Source organism: Nelumbo nucifera, chromosome 5 (assembly GCF_055504915.1).
Source record: "Nelumbo nucifera cultivar China Antique chromosome 5, China Antique-T2T, whole genome shotgun sequence".
NCBI classification, from domain to species: Eukaryota; Viridiplantae; Streptophyta; class Magnoliopsida; order Proteales; family Nelumbonaceae; genus Nelumbo; species Nelumbo nucifera.
The window spans coordinates 4,284,058-4,304,446 of record NC_142653.1 but is presented as its reverse complement, the minus strand read 5'-3'; the positions used below and the strand labels follow the sequence as shown (position 1 = coordinate 4,304,446).

At 34.6% G+C, this 20,389-nt stretch overlaps 2 protein-coding genes across 7 annotated transcripts in view; one reads left to right on the top strand and one right to left on the bottom strand.

Annotated features, from left to right (window-relative positions):
* The first annotated feature begins 9,883 nt into the window (after positions 1 to 9,883).
* On the top strand, positions 9,884 to 12,962 carry LOC104603862 (putative methyltransferase TCM_000168). Of its 2 annotated transcripts, none has more exons than XM_010268032.3 (4): positions 9,884 to 10,062; positions 10,129 to 10,533; positions 12,088 to 12,360; positions 12,539 to 12,962. In XM_010268032.3, the coding sequence occupies exons 1-4, from the start codon at positions 9,952 to 9,954 to the stop codon at positions 12,887 to 12,889; spliced, it is 1,140 nt and encodes a 379-aa protein (XP_010266334.1). In that variant the 5' UTR covers positions 9,884 to 9,951; the 3' UTR covers positions 12,890 to 12,962. The 2 variants fall into 2 exon arrangements, with proteins under 2 accessions (XP_010266334.1, XP_088744952.1); XM_088888826.1 differs by having other exon boundaries at positions 9,929 to 10,062; positions 10,194 to 10,533.
* Positions 12,963 to 16,371: 3,409 nt separating this feature from the next.
* The window catches only part of LOC104603619 (synaptotagmin-2-like), a 34,137-nt gene continuing 30,119 nt past the window's right edge, over positions 16,372 to 20,389 (bottom strand). For all 5 annotated transcript variants that reach the window (XM_088888652.1, XM_088888651.1, XM_010267679.3 and 2 more), the window contains one exon: positions 16,372 to 16,836. In XM_088888652.1, coding sequence (XP_088744778.1) covers positions 16,705 to 16,836 — 132 coding nt within the window. In that variant the 3' untranslated portion in view covers positions 16,372 to 16,704. The remainder of the gene's footprint in view (positions 16,837 to 20,389) is intronic.

The window sequence follows — 20,389 nt, the reverse complement described above, 5'->3', positions numbered from 1 at the left end:
GATTATACTCAGTGTGTGGATGGATATGGCTTGTATGATTGATTGAGTTAAGACCCGCTTACCCGCCTGACTTAAAAGTAGTGGCTTTCCAATTATTTAAGCGAGATTTTAAGTTACCAAGCACAAAGGATAAGTGAGTGTTTATTTCTTGGCCAACATAGGGGAATTCCCAAGTATTTGAGTTAGGCTGGAGGTTTTTCATCTAGAGTTGCTTCCTTATCATTCGTTGACGTCGAGGGTGAATATTTTTGCTGAAATGAATTCCTAATTTATCAAGGTTCATGAGTTGACCTAATACGTTTTGGAATTGATTCAGAAGATCTCGCGTGTTATCCAACTCCTCACAGTGAGCTCGAAGGAAAGGAATTTGATTTTTGTCTCCATAAACTCCTAAGCTGAATTTGTGTGTCCTCAAATTTCTTATAAACATGCTTTTGGTCCCAAGGTGACGATTGTTCAATCTCTATAATTTGTTTTTCTAGCTCAGCCAAGGTTTTGTTTCGGTCAATGAATTTTGAGTGTCTCCATCTAATTAGGTATGACTTAATACGGTCCAATTTAAGAGATAATATATAAGCAGCAAAACCATTGACTTGAAGGTCCCACCCATCCTTAATGATGAAATGGTCTGAATTTGTTTGTTGATAAAATCCATATTACTTATAAAAGTGAGAATGAGGAGGTATTGGCTTTTGGAATTTTTCTTTACTAAAATACCCATCCTCTTGAGTTTAGTTCATCTCCATTGAAATGGTATAAAATGTAATTAAAAGAATACCATTAAGTATATTCAATTACATTTCATTAAGCCTCACATTTAAGTCATTAAATAAATCATATTCTCCCTCATTGAATCCAACATCTATACTTTTGTTTATCATCATTAAATTCTACTAATAAATCCATACACAATAATTATTAATAGAATAAAATTTTATATTTTTAAAATAAACATAAAAATGAAATCATATTTTCCATCTAGGTGGTGGGTAAGTAGTTCAACCATTTGGGTCAAATGGATAATTTCATGATGTCATAAATAAATAATACAAATTTAGAAATATAAAAAATACTTTTGTTTATCATCATTAAATTCTACTAATCCATACACAATGATTATTAATAGAATGAAATTTTATATTTTTAAAATAAACCTATAAATGAAATCATATTTTCCATCTAGGTCGTGGGTAAGTACTTCAACCATTTGGGTCAAATGGATAATTTCATGATGTCATAAATAAATAATACAAATTTAAAAATATAATATATACAAAAATATAGAAAAAAATAAATTTTGAAAAAAATGGAACACATTTCTATTATTATATATTTGTCATATTAAAAAACAACTATGATAAAATAGACAATTTTATTAATGATGGACATCAAATATACAACTTAAAACCTATGGGAAATTAAACCATCTTCCTATTTACGGGGTGGGTTAGTGGTTCAACCTTTCAAGTCAAATAGGTTAACCCATGATGTATAATTAAAAATAATTTTTTTTTTAAATAAAATAGCACAAAAAAATATGAAACAATTTTGGGCACGTCTATAATATTATATACTAATAATATAAACAAAAATAAGTATGATAAATAATAATTATTTTATCAATGATATAAACGGAATGCAAAATTTAAAACCAATTTGAAAATAAAACCATTTTCATATCTAAATAGTAGGTAGGTCAATGATCTAACATTCTGGGTCAAATGGGTTAATCTATGACGTCATAACTAAGTAACGAATATATATACATACCTACATAAATATATATAAACTCAAAGAAAAATATAAGCTTTGTATAAATAATTTTGATACAATTCTATTGTTATATGTTCACCATATTAAGCAAAAATAAATATGAAAATAATAATTACTTTTATCGATGATGGAAATAGAATACATGATTTAAATTCAACCGAAAAAGCAAAATGGTTTTTCAATCCAAGTGATTGATTAGTGGTTAAATTGTCCATGTCAAATAGATGTTATTATTAAATAATAAAATACATAAAGTTATATAAAATGTAGAAATTTGTCTATAATTTTGGGTACATTCTATAATATTATATATTCATCATATAAAAAGTGCGATTAATGAGAATTATTTTCGTTAATGATAGAAATGGGATAAAAATTAGGAATAAAAAATAAATAGCATTAATGTCTAACACATGACCCAACTAACCATGTCAAATGGTTCAATAATTTAATTAGCTAGATCATCGTATGCAACTGGTTTGGTAGGGATGCAAACAGATCAAATCATATTTGAATTAGGGTATATTCAAATCTGATATAATCCAAAGATTCGACCGATCTCATAAATATTGATTCAAATCTGAATCTAATCAAGATGTCAAATATTCGAATCTGATACGATCCTATTTAGTTGCTTAAAAAAGTAATAAATTATTAAAATAAAAATAAAAATATAACAGTTGAAATAAAAAACAAAAATATAAGTATTTTTTCAACTATATCCATCATATAAAAAGTTTACAAAAATGCAATATAAATAACATATTTATAAATAAATAATAAATAACATATATATTATATATAAATAATATATACTATAATATAAACAACTGATTTGACCACAATATTAAAAACAATATATCGGAATTGCATTTCCTCTTGGTAAATAAGTAATTTTTATTATCTCATAAATTAAATAATAAAAAATAAAATATATTTGAAAAAATGAGAATTATTGTTAGTAAATATTGAAATGGCTAAAATACAAAGAAAAAATGAATTAATGTCTTAATCATAGTCCATTTTCCTGGTTAAATAGGTTAATGGTTCAACCAGTAAGGTCCTTTGGTTACTGATTATTATCATCAACATCATTTGGTATTGCCATGTATAAAAATAAATGCGGAAATAAGAATTACTTTTATTGATGATGAAAATATAAAACATGATTTAAAATCAACCAAAAAAGAAAAAATGGTTTTTCCATCCAAGTAGTGGGTTAATGGTTCAACTATCCATGTCAAATTGATAAACACATGATGTTATTATTAAATAATAAAATACATAAAATTATAGAAAATTTAGAAATTTATAGATAATTTTGGGTACATTCTATAATATTATATATTCATCAATAAAAAAAAGTATGATTAATGATAATTATTTTCACTAATGATCGAAATGGAATGAAAATTAGGTTAAAAAAAAACAAAAGCATTAATGTCTAACACATTACCCCACTAACCACGTCAAATGGCTCAATGATTTAATTAGCTAGGTCATTGTAGGCAAGTGGCTTAGTAAGGATGCAAATAGATCGGATCGGATTTGAATCAGTGTATATTTGAATTCGATTCAATCTGAAGATCTGATCGGATATCATAAATATTGATTCAAATCTGAATCTGATCAATATGTTGGATATCCGAATCTGATACGACTCGATTTAATTAAAAAAAATAAATTATTAAAAGGAAAAGAAAAATATATTAGTTAAAACAAAGAAAAACAAAAAAAAATATAAGTATTTTTAACTATTTTTATCATATAAGAAGTTTAAAAAAATGCAATATAAATAACATATATATTATATACAAATGATACATATATATATATATATATAATTGATTTGACCATAATATTAAAAACCAATATTCAAACAATATATTGGAATTGCATTTCCTCTTGGTAAATAAGTAATTTTTATTATTTCATAAATTAAATAATAAAAAATAAAAATATAGATTTTTTTATAAATTGTATAGAAAAATTTGAACATGCATTAATATTGTATATTCGTTATATTTAACAAAAATATGCTTGAAAAATAAGAATTATTGTTAGTAAAGATAAAAATGGCTAAAGTATAAAGAAAAAAATGAGTTAATGTCTTAATCATAGTCCATTTTCCTGATTAAATAGGTTAATGGTTCAATTGGTAATGTCATTTGGTTGTTGACTATCATCATCATCATCATCATTTGATATTGCCACATGCAACGCACGCACACTTTTACTAGTAGATTTTTAAAGAGAAAGAGACCTAATGGATTGTTGATTCTTGAAAGTTGTGTGTATGTGAATGGACTAAATTCCCAGTTATAGACGTCACTTACTTTATTTTTCTATTCAAAAAATGCACAAGACATTTATTTATACAATTACTTCTCAGTTGATTTTCCCCATTAACTTTTCATTGATTTTTCATATTATTTGAAAAACAGTAGAAAAAAAACACATGAATTGATGCTTGATTGTTGGTTTGGATTACTTGGTATTTTTAATTGTTTTTTACAATTACTTGACAATAATCAATTACTTGAAATGAATGAATTAATTCAAAAAGATCTCTATGAAAAAAAAAGCTTCTACTTGTAGGTATTTATCTGAATTGAGTCCGGATTTGTTAGGTATTAATCACTTGCTATGTAACCAATGTGAACACGCTCAGACGCTCCACCATTGTTACTTTTTTTTTTTTTTTACTATTTCTGAATTATTATTTGTTGATTAATTCTTATGTTTTGAATAACTGGTTTATGATCATTTATTATTACTTTTTTGCTACTTACTATTTGTTCGCTGTAATTTTAATCTAATATTTTGTTTGAGTACTTTATTTATTAAGATTTATAATTACTTTTTATTTTAATTTGATACAACCCATCGCTCTTTTTTTTCGGAGGTCTGGGCTTACAATTTCTCCTCCATCACTCCATGGTTTCTGACTTTCTGCCATCCCACTCCATCCCCCTCTTCAATTGAAGATGACAATGGGACAGACCAGGCTAGGATGGGGTTGTCGAGGCCCAACCTACTACCGTACTTGGGCGTAATAAAGATAGAGAGAGATCGAAAGAAAGTGAGGAACAAGGAGAACAAGGAGGGAGGAGGGAGAGGATAATTAAAAACAATAAATAATTATTATCTAACTTTTATTTGTAAAAATTAATGATTTCTTAAAAATAATATTTATATACAAATGTTATTGGAAAATAATAAATCAGATAGAAATAAAAATACACCTATATAATATAAATATAAATAATATCTAATTTTATAAATAATAAAGTAATTAATAATAAAAATAATAATTGTGAAAAGTAAATTTGTAAATGGTAAATAATAAATAACAAGAATATATGAATTTGAATACATTATTTTTTTTTCTAAGAGCAATATATTCTCACTTACATCAATTTGAAAATTGAAATCTAGTATGGTATTTGTAAGCGTGGGTGCTTTTTGGGACCGATTTTCAAGAAAAAACCGTTTTTCATGTATGTATTGACAGGTAAACACCACATAGGATACACATCAGTCAACCATTGGGGGAAATGGTTGTGGAGTCTCGATTTTCAAGGCATGCCTGATTCTTTAATAATCGGCTAAACCAAACAATGAGATACATGGGCATTTGTTAATATAAAAATATAATAATAATAATAGAAATAGAAATTATAAAATAAAAATAATAATTTTATAATTAAGTAGTTTTTTAATTTTCACTTAAATAGTTAATACTAATTACTTAATTATCTAATTATCTAATTATTAATGAAATAATATTTAGAAATTATTATTATTATGTATTACTTTTTGGATACTTACTATTTTTTGCTGTAATTTTAATTTATTATTTTTTGTGAGTACTTTTTTTTGTTAAGATTTATGATTACTTTTTTATTTTAATTTGTTTACAACTAGCTTCCTAGATCCAACCCATCACTCTATGCGTCAAATGCCTTTTCTTCTAGGGTTTGGGCTTACAATTTCTCTTCTGTCACTCCAAGGTTCCTGCCATCCCACTCCTCTCCCTCTTCAATTTAAGATGACCATGGGCTAGACCAGGCTAGGATGGGGTAGCCCAACCTAGCCCATACTTAGGCCTAATAATATATGCCCATGCCATACATACATACATACATACATACATACATACATAGTATGGACAATTTCTCTCTGTTTGCGAAATGAAATATTTCGCTTCAAGAAATGGAACCTTACAGTAGATTGACTCGTATTTGCCCTCTTGCACGTGTGGCACCTTTCAACCACCCTGCAGATGTCATTAACTGGTGTGCCTGCAGGTGAGTTGTGGCACTTGAGGACGAGTTCGACTTCCGTCAGGGCAACGCCTGTTCGAGCAGCCTTTTTTGCATTGCATTGAAAATATCTCCCTACTCATGTGCTTTATTTCATGGGGAGATATTCCCGATGCAAGGTTGCAAGAGGCTGTTGGGATGGTGTGAGCATGGGCTTGCCTTGACCGAAGCCGATCTCCTCGAGGACTGATGCTCCCCTATGGCGATTGTTCTGTGATTCTCTCTCGTCAAATCACACTTATCACTCACGAGCTCACATTAGCCCCCTTCAATTTTTACAAATTTAACCATTTTTTCCATATTGCCTCTTCATTTTCATTTTACGGGGGGAGAGGGTTAGTTGGAGATAAAAACATACACACCCGACTAAATTACCTATCATGGTTGAACATGCCCGTGTTCAGTACAGCTGGGTCTTAGATGGGGGAATACAGTGAGCATTGATGTGTTCAACCATGATAGATAATTCAGTCGGGTGTGTATGATTTTGTCTCTAGCTCATCCAGACTGTTTTGCAGGGGCCTTTTGCTACAAGAAAACTAACTTTGAAAGTGGGCCCTAGACAAAATAGTGCATTTAGTATAGATAGAGTACGGCAGTATGGATGAGCCCAGATTTTCTACTCACATTTTCTACCCACTCTCTACCTGCCATGAATTGCAGCCACACATCTCTCAATTCATAATAAAAAGTGTGGCTCCAATTCACGACGGATAAAGAGTGGGTAAAAAAAGTGAGTCGAGTGAGAACTGATTGGTCATTAACTTTATATGTTAGGCTGTGCAATTTGAATGAGCCCATCCTGAGCGTGGACTAACCTAACTCCAATTTTTACATGTCATGGAATTAGGCCCAAAACCACGGGTTTATCCATCTTTGGGGCTAGGCCGCCTACACATTAGATAACCCAAGCCCAGTTTGCCTTGACTACACGCCCAACTTAATTAGTTATTTTATTTCCTTTTTATAGTCGATAGGTGAAACTTTTTTAACCCCACGGGGTTTAGGTTCGGGCTCTAAAAATCGGGCCTGATTATTTTTGGGCTAGGTTTGAGTTTTTCCAAATAAGCTTAACCGATAATATTAAATATATAATATATAATATATATTATATAATAATAAAATTAATAACAGAAAAAAGTATCATATAAATTAAATGTATAAAATATAATATATTATTAATATTATATAATAAATATATTATAAAATATCTGTCAAAATTGGGTTTTGTGCTTTATATAAGGCCTGGCTCGGGCCTAATAATGTTTTGTTTATAAAGAGAAGATGGTCTAATACTGCATATATACAAAATATAAACCTTTTTAGGAGATGGTGCTTAAAGCAGTATATATTTAGATTCTTGTTTTTTTTTCTTTTAAATTTTTGGAAGAGATTTGGGAATGGATCATCTGAGTGGTGGTATCCATTGTTCACATGGCAACTTTGAAAATTCCCTCATTCTGACCGATAAGGGGTTAGACTTAGACACGTATGAAGCCCTTAGTCATTATCCACTTTCACCTATCACTTCCCATGCGTTGAATCTAAGAGCTAATTAATTTGATTAATTAAAGAGAGACAAATAAATAAATAAGAGATAATTTTCGCTGTCCACGCTCGGGAAAAGCTTGGCTGTTTGGGAAAAACAGCCCAGACTGTTTAAAGTTTCTTGTACTGTTGCATACGACACGTTAGCATGAATGTGAGGTAAAACAGTAATTACAATTAATATTTTTTAATTAAAAAGACAACTGAAGAATTAAATGAGATAACGTGTCTTGTGCATGTGAAGTAACATGTCATGAGATGACAGCTGAATCCAGATTTTCTTGTCACACCCACCTCAAAGCACTTGCAGCCGTGAATTGAGAACATCTCTGTGAATGAAAACGTAATAATAGAGAGATGTTCTTGATGTATGGCTGCAACGTGCTGTCAGAAGGATTTGAGTAGGATTATGTGTGGAAGAAATCCGAACTCATGACGGCCCATTTATGGAATTTAGACAGCCAATTTTTACCAATAAAATAACTCATAAGGCCACAAAGAAAGAAAAAAATACCGAAGGAATATTGTGAGTGGAAGCTGTTTATTGGATGAGAAAAAAGCTGGTTTGACCGTAAAGCTTATTATTGGGTGCCGGTATCAAAGGACACAGCCGAAAGGACCCGAAAGCCATAATCTTCAACGGATCCCAACTCTCATATTCCACTAACTATCATTTTTAAAAAGTTAACTTATTTATTAATTTTTTTTTTAAAAATAGGGATTATAATAGATGAGGGCAATTTTACTTTAGGGCTTTAATATTAATAAAAGTAATACTTTTAAAAAAGATTTAAAAATAGGTTAACTTTTTGAAAATAATATTAATTAACGACAAAAATACTATTCATCTTCTTCTTCTTGCAATTCATTCAGTAGCGTCGTCGTCCATCGTCGTCCGCCACCACTTGTGACAACTTCTCCACCTATCTCCTCCCACCTCCGCCTTCGCCTCCGGCAACGTTGCTGGAGGTGGGTAGAGGCAGAGGCAGCGACGACGACACTGATGGTCATTCCTTTGCCCAATGCCGCCACCTCCACCCACCAGCGTTGCCGCCGCTGCCTCTGCCTCCACCCACCTTTGACAACGTTGCTAGAGGCGGAGGCGTTGTCGGAAGTGGTGGCAGACGATAACTTTGATGAATGGATTGCAAGAGGAAAAAGATGAACAATATTTTTACCCTTAATTGATATTATTTTTAAAAAGTTAACCTATTTTTGATTTTTTTTAAAATATTACTTTTATTAATATTAGGTGAGAGTTGAGAGACATATAGCTATATACAAAGGCATGGTTTTCAAAATCGGACCGGACTGGAAAAATCAGATGTTTTCCCCCCAAAATCGTTGATTTTGGTCAACGAACCACTGAACCATTTGAATGGTTTTGACTGTTTTTTATTTTTTTAATTTTTTTATTTTCTATCAAAATGGGCCAAGCATTCAGTTTGAACGATTGAACTGTTCAACCTGATAACCAGACCCTGACCAGTTCAATCACCAGGTCGGTTTTAAAAACCATGTACAAAGGTGAGTGGGTTCAGGATAAACATAACTCATTAGTTGAGTTCATTTTGGAAGCTTATGCCGTGATAAAGATGCATGTGATTGGTGGAATATGCCATGCCCATTGAGAAAGAAAGCCCATTGGGTCGGATAGCTGGGAGCTTAGGTCCATATGCCTCTTTCTAGCTTCAGTTACTTACATTATGGAGGAAATACATGGGTGTATAGTCCACCGACTCACAAAACACTGTTTCAGTGTGGGCGTTTTAGAAAGTTACACACTGTGATAACGTAACTTTGGTCTTGTTTATTTGATTTAATTTATGAGTCCTTTGACAAGTTTTTTTGGAAAGATTTTCTGATAGTTTTGATATTCAAAAGATATATTGAGTTTTTGCATTAAGATATGAGTAGTTTGAAGTATGTTTAGTTAAATTATGTTTTTTTGTGCGTTGCATGTAAAGACAAATAAAAAAATACAAAAGATCTATTTGAAGTTTCCCAAAAATTGTTTATTTTGTGCTTTTCGTGTTTTTTAAATGTATCTTTTGATGGTTAAATTTACGTGAACCAAACGGAAAAGACCGAATGGGATCTTCCTGACTTATAAATATCGATAGACCACGTGGAAAAATGCACCAAACGGGACCTTAGAGTCATTATTCTGTCAGACATATTCTGTTTTGAACGGTGAATGACGAGTCGAGAGTAATAGACCTATAAAGCGTGAAACAAAGCCAGTCGTGTTGATTTGGTATGTAGATAACGAGAGAAAGAGAGAGAGAGAGAGAGAGAGAGGAGAATGGAGGTGCAAAGTATGAAGGCGAGTTCAAAGTTGATGGAAGTTCAGAAAGTACTCCACATGAATGGAGGGAACGGAGAGACTAGCTATGCTAAGAACTCAACATCCCAGGTCAGTCCACTCTTCTTCTTCTTCTTCTTTTTATTTATATTGACCTTATCTTTTGTCTGTGTGAAGAATAAGGTAATATCCATGGCAAAGCCCATAATAAAGAAATCTGTGCTGGATATGTATGACACCAGCTTCCCAGAGACCATTACCATAGCGGACTTGGGTTGTTCTTCGGGCCCCAACACCCTGTTGGCTGTCTCCGAGATGATAAACATTGTTGATCAAAGATGCCGTCAGCTAGACCGTTCCTCACCGGAGTTTCAGGTGTTTCTGAACGACCTCCCGGGAAACGATTTCAACAGCGTGTGCCAGTCACTGCCAGCATTCCACGAGAAGCTCAGGGAAGAAAAAGGAGAAAAGTTCGGACCGTGTTTTGTTGCCGTTGTACCAGGTTCTTTCTACGGGAGGCTCTTCCCCAGCAACACCCTACACTTTGTGCACTCTTCTTCCAGTCTGCATTGGCTCTCTCGGGTTAGTTGGTAATTGGAAGTACGTATATGCGTGGTAATGGTAGCTTAAGCTTGCTAGGTCCATTGCCTTTCAAGCATGGGGCGAGAGTCTGGATTAATCGGTTCAACTCGGCTATGGTGTCCATTAGAGCGAGGCCCCCTTTACAATCAACCATGGTTTTCAAAACCGACCGGACCGGACGATTGGACTGGAAAAACCGGGAATGACCGGTTCCGTTTTTCCCCCTAAACCGGATTTTCTCCAAAAACCATTGGTTTTGGTCAGCAAACCACTGACCCGGGCGGTTAATTGTTCGAATGGTTTTGACCATTTTTGATTTTTTTAATTTTTTACCATTTGGTTCGAACGGTTGGACCATCTGACCCGGTAACCGGACCCCTGACTGGTTCAGTCTTCGGGTCGGTTTTAAAAACCATGCAATCAATTGCATGCTTGGTCCCATCATGGGTCAGTTCTAATTTATAGCTAGCTAAACCGGCCCAGGATTTGGACACCTCGATTTTAAGTAGGGATGTCAATAGGTTGGGTTTGGCATGGGTTTGCCTCAACCTGAACCCAAACCCGATTCAACCTTATAGGGTCTAACCCAATACCAATTTGACTCGACCCATAGCATTTCAAATGTATTTTTAATGCATTTTAAAAAATAAAAATCCACTAATTTAAGTTAAGAAATTGTTTTATTGATTTAAGGTATTACTTTTTCCATTTAAAAAAAGAAGAAAACCAAAGTCACAAAACTTAAGGCTGCATTTGGATGCAATGTAAATTTTACATAGGTTCAGTATTGTATGCATTTGGAGAAAGAGGGTGTAATTATAATCGACTTAAAATTACACTCCAATTTAGTTTTGAGTGCGTTTGGATGGAATATAGTTTTACGTCGATAATCGATATAAAACCTCATCAACTCTAAAGTTTTACATTGATAATCGATATAAAAACTATATCGATTTTTATCAATGTAAAACTTTACACTCTTCCACCCATCACTATTTTCAAAAAAGCAATGGTCAATGTAAAACGTCATCAATGTATTTTTATATTGATAACGTTTACACTGATTCCAAAGCATCACAAAACCAAAGTGCAAGGCAATTAACAATAGTTGGGAACTGTGACAATGACAAAGGGAATAATCTATCACAATTCAAGAGGATATTATAGCATAGGTGAAATTGGATTTATTCCTGGTAGAGCATGCCTCACATGAACCTTACAACACATTACAGCTGCAATGCAATTTGGGAACATATTCCGATCAATGAGTGACAACATTAAATATGAGAGAGATGTTCTTAATGCAGAAGTGGGAGTTTGGGACAATAAAGCCAATAAAAATTTCTTAGCTAAGACTTAATTTAGTAAGTGATGTATAAATACAAATGTATATATATACGGTGCAAAGCCTAGTGTTTTGTATTTCTAAATTTATATTTGCATCGTATACTCTTCCAAATTGAGCCTAAATTTCTTATAAGTGAAATATCAAGTAGGCGACTTTGTCCTTGTGTTGAGAAGGGTAATTGAAAATTTCAATTTCGTGACATGCAGGTCCCTCCAGGACTGGATGCCAAAGCGAATCCACCATGGAATAAGGGAAAGATATACATCTCTAAGACAAGCCCGCCTGATGTTGCAAAGGCATATTTAACGCAGTTTCAAAGGGATTTCTCGCTGTTTCTCAAATCGAGAGCAGAAGAAATAGTTGCAGGAGGGCGGATGGTGTTGACATTTTTAGGTAGGATTACTGCAAACCCCTCGTCTGAAGAAAGCTGCTATCTTTGGGAGCTCTTAGCCCAGGCCCTCACAGACTTGATAACAGAGGTAATTAAGTTGCCAACTTTTCATATATCTATCAGCTTGCCTGCGACCAACTCTCGATTCAGAAGCTCCTGATCATATATATATTTGTTTCATTTGTGTGTTAATTACTTCTTAATTACTGGAAATTAATAATATAAAATGTATGAATATTTGAACATGCATGGACAATTATTGTCAGGGGATCGTTGAAGAGGAGAAGTTGGATTCGTTCAATGCACCCTTCTACGCACCCTCTGCTGAGGAAATCAAATCAGAGATAGAGAAAAACGGGTCGTTTGAACTTGACTGTCTTGAGAGTATGGCGTTGGATTGGAGTCAAGATCAGGAAAAGGATGAATGTGATAAGTTAACGAAAGCCTTGGGTTTGGCTAGGGCTATCAGAGCCGTTTCGGAATCTATGCTCCAAAATCATTTTGGAGAAGAAGTCATGGACCGTTTATATCAAAGGTTTGGCCATCTGCTGGTGGCCACTGTAAAGGGAGTCAAGCACATCAACATCATTGTGTCCATGATTAAGAGAAACACATGATATATATATATATATATATATATATATATATATATATATATATATAATATAATATAATTACTTTTTCGTTACATATTAGTTGTGTCCTGATTGCTTGCTGCTGCCTCATTATTCTCACCTCCCTCTCTGTGTCAGATGTATTATATCGTATCTTATCATATCAGTATTAATTTTGTTAATAGTGATACATTGATACTGATAAGGGTGTCAATGAACCAGTTTTGGATTGGACCCCGTCCAGTCCAAGATTATTTTGAATGGATTGGATGGACCAACAAGACATATTGAATTGGACCAATTAGGTTCAAAATATTTATTAGATTGAATTGGACCTGATCCGTTCGTAATAACTTTATATTGGATTGGGTTGGATTAAGTCAATATCTGGTCCATTGATATAAGATAAGAATATATGTGTCAATGGACAAGGTTTGAATTGAAACCAATCTAAATCAAAATAAATTTGAACAGATTGGATGGTCCACACATTGAATTGGACCAGTCCAAATTGGTCCAAAACATTCATTGGACCGGATTAGACCTTATTCATTTATAATGGACTCACACTGGACTAGATCGCATTGGACCAAATACAGTCCAATTAACACCCCTAGATACTGACCCCCTCCCTAGAACTTTCGTTTGCTACAAGGAGTCACCCTGAACTTTCAGATTTTAGCACTTGCCCCTATTCTTGGCATTCCATCAGTTAATTTTAGAAAAGATTCTAATGTAATTGTCATTTATATGTTTAAATATTTTCAAATTTGCTCTAATATCATTTCATAACACCACTTTGTAGAAAATTGATAAGAATTAATACAGAATTTTGAACGGAACTTTTTGTAATTTTAATTTCACATTTAGCCTCAAGGCTGTTAACGTGAGAGGGGCATAGTTTTCAGAAAAGTATGGACATGTCCAATGCAGATTTTTGAATTCCACCGGAGATCATCTTCTCTAATTTTGGAGTATTCTGTTGGCGGCTGGGGCCAGCGCTTGGACCAGGAAAGAAAGAATACCATCTTTTGAAAGGTTCCGCCTTTTTCTTTCTTTTCACGGATATGGATAAGGTTATTATTCTGTTGCACTAGCTAGCTTAACTATGGATGATGCATCTTTATTCTTCGGCTTTGCATAGCTTTGAACACCCACGTCCAAATCTGTTTATTTATTGGAAGTAGGATTTCATCTTCACGCCATCCTCACAGCCTTTCCAGCTGTGCATCGGTAGTACGGCATGGTTCGCGCAAAGCATGTGCTGGGCCGTGCTGATCTGCGGGCTATTTGAGTCTGTGCCTCTCTCCTCTAAGATATTTTGAGGGGTCGGCCTGAGTCTATGCGGGCCCATATTAGGTCGGGGCCAAATCAGGCCATGGATTGGGCCAAAGTTATTTATTTAAAAAAATAAAAACCTTAAAATTTTAATTTTATATAAATTTTGATGTATATAATTACTTATATATATAATAATTAAATAAAATTGAAAAAATTGTTTACTTTATTAATATATTATAATTTATATAATATATAATATATTATATATTATATATAAATATATACAAATATATATGGGCTGTGTTAGCTCGCGGGCTACGGGCAGCACGACACGACAGTGCGGGCCGGGCACGGCCCACTGACCTGAAACCTCAAGCCCGACATGACTCATCGGCCCATACAATCGTGCCGGGCCGCGACCTGATTTACACCACTATCGGCAACATCTTTCCATGAATGTAAATAGGGAAATTGTCTAAAATTCATCATGACTTTTCAGTATTTCTCTTAAACTTGCTGTAACTTTTTAAAACGTCTAGAAAACCCCATGTTAGTGACTATTTGTTTTTCAACACTCACCATCCGTTAGAGCACCGTTAGTGTTCATTTACAGAAGTTGTCCACATCAGCATAAATATAATTTTTATGACCAAACTTCCCTTGAATGGTATGTCAGCCTTATTAAACATATTTTTGTATCAGCCTATTTTTTATTCACTACACCATTGTTCTAACTAATATCTGATAGAAGTGGACGTTGGGTCCTACAAAGACACGTGCCCTCTTCTTGACCAAAGATCTTTTCTTACATTTTAAATTAGGGATAAAGTGACACTTAGATGAGTTTGATTTGAATCAAAAGTGTTCTTTTTTATTAAAAGCTCCACTTTTAGTTAAATATGTTAAATGGACAGAAAATTTTTTAGACTTAAATATTTGAGATATATTTTTGTTATTTTTTATCAAAGTTTTGCTTTATTTTCCATTTACAACAGAACAAAGGGTAAAATAGTAATTTACCAACATCCATTAGTCTATTTAATATCAACTTACTGACACGGGATTCCTTGGACGTTTTGAAAAGTTATGGTGTGTTTAAGGGAAATGCCAAAAAGTAATGGTGAGTATTAAACAATTTCTCATAAAAATATACAAGTATAAAGATGTTTTCAATGCATGACTGCAAGTGTTGTAAGTATGGTGTGAGCTGAGGACAAAATACGATCTCTATTTAACCGGGCTTTTCATTACATTGTGCTTCATGGATTCAGATGGAACTCATTGTGCTTCATGGTGGGCTCAGGTGCGTTGGATTAGTTTCTCAGGTTTTAAAGATCGTTTTGCTCATGTTTTGATCGCTTATACCATCCATTTGGGTTTTATAGCTCAACTTGGAAATAGAACAAAAGAGAAAAACATTAAAAACAATGCCCTTAAATAACAGATATACATATGCCAAATGAGTTAGTTTTGGGCTTGGACTACCACATCGAATTTTCCTAGCTCAAGCATGATCCAATCCCAACCATTGAAAAACCTTGGTTGGGTTGGTCTACCCAAAGTTGCAGCTCTAGATGTGGCTTTGTTTTCCACTGATCAATGTTAATTAATTGAGTTTTAAATTGGGAAAAACGAAAAAACCTTTACATTGGATGCAATTAGTTACATTTAAAAAAAATAAAAAGACATTTTTGTAAAGCAAACTTGGATGGTTAATAAATACATGGCTATCATGGCATTTGAATTGAAAAGATCAAAAACATTTGTTCGTAAAATGAATTTCAGAAAATTTACAAGAAGTGCAATTATCTCACCACTGCTCACTAGACCATTCTCCTAATTTTTCATGATGCCTGACTTAACTCGAAAAACAAACATGAATGGCCGCTCTCATGCCCAAACCCAACTTCTAACCCTTAGAACATATACCCAAATCGAGACTCATTTTCTGTACAATGACTTAAAAAGAACACTGCAGAATTCCCACTTGAAAGTGAGAGATGCAAACCTAGAATTTTAATCCAAGGAAACGAACGAAGAAAAAGTTGGGTTCTACTGTTCTAGACCATAAACCAGGAATGATTCTTCGACCAAAAAAATCTAGTCAAAAGTTTGGCTCAATATCATCAAGACATCAAGTCAACAGCCACAAGATCCAGCAGATCTTGAACCGCCTCACTATTGGAGGTTAAATACCAATAAAAACCATACAAAGCCGTACTCTAGCTTCTTTCTTGATGTAACAAATACACATCAAAGAGTCCTGACTGTATTTTCTATAGTTTCATCCTAATCTTCTATTTTTGTGAGTAACAGAACATATGGGGTAGTAATATACAAGCCGGTTAAACCTAAACATGAAAACATAGAAAAACATTGACCAAAGAAATTTACATATACAGAGGGCCAATCAAATTTATTTGTCATGCACAGGAACCAATTTGACCAAGTTTGAAACTGGAAAACTTAAGGTCTTCTCTGACTCAGACTGTCCATACTCAGAAGCATAGTCTCATTCACAACGAAAAATACTGCTCTCATGACGAAGTTCTCCATTGCATCTCAATCTGAATTATTCCATTCTTTGAGTCAATGAGATGGTACTTCTCATTGATTCGTTTGTTGCTGATGACATCTGCGAGGTTGATATCGATATAGCCCAAAATTTCCTGATAAAAAGAAGTAATGGCTTCAGTAACCAACAAAAATGAGGTTCTGAGAATAGCACTAACAAAATTTCTAGCAACAGTAAGAATGGCACTATAGAGTAGTTGCAAAAGATCAAGCACCCCTAAAATGATTGAAGAGAGAGAGAGAGAGAGAGAGAGAGTAGGGGCAGGCTAAAATGAACACATAGGTTGAGTTGAGATAGTGGAAGGCAGATTTGCGATAGAAGGATGGAATGACAAAACCAGATTCATGCAGACGAACCCATATGATTGGGATAGAATTTTTTAGTTGAGTGCCTTTTATCCAAACTAGATTAGACAAGTAGACAGCTGCAATCCAACTCACTCAAGACTCTGAAAACTGTTTTGGTGGGCCCCAACAATGTGACTGTTCCAGTGTTTTTGGAGGCAATCTCAACTGAAGAAGAGTTGAGAGAGAAAACCCTTGGTTTGAGCTAGAGAGAAAAGTCACTCTCTAGTCGGCCAGGTTGTATTTATAATTTTATATGTTACTACTGTGTGTTACATAGACAGTTATGCCCCTAATTAAATATGGGACATTAACAGTTAAAGTGAAATATAAAAGACATTGCACTACTCACTTAAAGTAAGACAAAATGACCAAACTACCCTTTTAACAGTAGATTCTAACACTCCAAGCTGGTGAATATATGTTACGCATATGCAATCCACACTTCCCCGACTCAACCCTTTGGTGAACAAATCTGCCGACTGCCCATTGATTTCCTGTGTTTACATATGAAGTACTTGTTACTCCACTAAGCACATTTTCTCTTACAAAGTGGCAATCAACTTTTATATGTTTTGTTCTCTTGTGGAAAACTGGATTAGAGGAAATGTGGACTGCAGCTTGGTTGTCACAATGCAATTTCATAGGGCTATTATCAATTGAGTACCCCACCTCCTGTAGGAGGTCCAACTATACTAGTTCACATGTAGACCTGTTCATGGGCCAGGCTTGGGCTTGGATTTTGCCAAAATTTGAATGGAGCCCAGCCCAAAGCCCGAGCCCGACACAGTGTAAGTCAGGCCTGAAGCCTGGCCCGTGAACAGGTTTATTCACATGTAGTGTGTGCCATGGTTTATTCAACTTCAACACTGCTTCTTGCCACAACCATCTTCTTCTTGCTCTTTCACGTCACCAAATTCCCCCAAGAAAGGTATAATACCTTGTAGTGGACCTCCTAATAGATATTGAACCAGCCTGATCATCATATGTGTAGCCCTCTATTTCAAGACTTCCCTCCAGTCTTGTTTAACAAGCCACAACCTAGAATTCCCTTCAAATATCCCATAATTCTTACATCCCAATGTGGAACTTGAGGATTTTGCATAAACTGGCTTACCACACTACCCCATCTACCAAACCATGCACGTGGTGTCTGTTTAAGCCTATAAATGACTTCTTGAATCTGCACACCTTACTGACACGACTCACACTCCGAAGTAGAAGGATGGATCAACAACACAATAACATAAGTGCCTTGAGAGAGATGACCAAGTCTACAGTGCCACTAGAGGGGAGAAAGAAACAATTGAAGAGCTACTGATGAACTACCACCATCAAGATTATACAATCCACCAGCTTCATGCCCTCCACCAATCTTCATCCCTATCTTAAGATCCTAAAAAACAAAAGAGGGGTAAAAGGTGATAGAGCAATTGAGAGACTTGATCAATTTACTAACAGACATAAGGTTAAAAGGGAATTTGGGAACATACAAAACCAAAGACAAAGATAATGAATCAAAGTTAATATTGCCAAATACCAACACCACAAATAGGAGATGTAGAGCCATTAGCAAGGGTAATCATGTGAGAAGTAGGAGACTAAGAAAGAGAAGAAAACACACTTGGAGTCCCAGTCATATGATTGGAAGCTCCAAAGTCAATAATCCAATTGGAGGGTTTGGATGCTAGACAAGCCATACCTAAGTAGGCAAGGGTAGAATTATTCTACTATAAGGTGCCTTGGTGTAACCACTCATATTCATCACGTGGAACACTCATCATTTCTTTCACAAAGGCATTTGTGATGTAAAAGGTGTCTGATCAATATGCTGAATTTCATCTCTTGCACCACCACTTGTCACCGCATGATTGGCCCATGTAGATCATAACAAAAGTTAACAATGTGCCCCTCCATTCTACAATAGGTACACTTAGACCATTACTATGTCCTCTACCACGACCTCTTTGTGAATCTCGACCTCCATTGCGCCCACCACCACAATTAAACATTGGACCATGACCTATCTGAACTCCCCAGCCTCCTCCTCTACCTCAACAACCTCCCCCTCTTGTCAAAAAAAGGCAAACCTATCCGATATAGTAGAGTTATCTAAAGGTCAAAATAAAATCCTACGGAGACAAGCAAACGCCTCCTCAAGAGAGGGAAGGGCTGAACCACCTAATATCTTTGCTCTCTCTAGCTCATATTCAGCCTTCAATCACACTAAGAATCTGATCACATCAAGTTGTTTTCTTTGTTATTGCTGAATTTTGACATCAGGTGCAAGGGGATGATAAACATTCAACTCGTTCTGAAGATTCGTCATGCTAGCATAATACTCCTCAAGGCTTTCATTTCCCTATTGCAGATTAAAATACTCTTGGTAGAACTGGTATACTCTAGTAGTGTTGTCTTGTCCAAAGTAAGGCTCCTTTGCATGATCCCAAATCTCCTTGGCCATATCTAAGAACATAAAGCTCACACTAATTTTGGATTCCATGTAGTTCCATAACCATGTCATAATATGTGCATCCTTTTGTTCTCAATCATTGTTACCCTTGAGAATCAACTGAGGGTTTCTCTCTTTTCACATGCTTCATCTTCTCCTTAGCCCTAAGGAAGACTTCTACTGACTCAGCCCAAGGTACATAGTTCTCATCATTCAGCTTAATAGAGGTCATCTGCACATTTAGGTAATTAGGGGGAATCATGCCATTAGATTTGTATTCACTCTGTCTCCCATAGCTGCCAATGGGTAAAAGAAAAAAAAACTTTCCACTCACTAATACATCACACCACCCTACTTGCTAGCCACCACGCTGTACCACAAATGGCTGATTATTTCTGAAAACATCTGTTGTCATACTTTTCAGCAATAAAAATCAATGCTGCCACACACTTTCAGCACCACAAAAACACCCATGTACACCTGAAACACATACCACCAGTTCAGAAATCAATCTGTGTTTGTTCTTCACTGTAACACCCATAAAATCCAGCTATCTATACCACACAAATCGCCTATGCACTAATCTGTCCACTACACAGCCCTCTTCAATCCATTGATTAGAGGATTTCTACCAACCACTTCAGTACTAACTGGAGGCATGAAAACCTCCAGAAGGGAAAAAATGATCACTCCTTTCTGGCGCCTCTTTGATTCTCCAAGGGATCAATGAGATTTCTGATGAAGAATAGGGTAGGAGAGTAGGAGACGATGAAGAAATCTGGGTTGATCTTCTGGACCGATTACCAATGCTCTGATACCATGTTACAGATTCGATCTTCAGTCCTAGAATG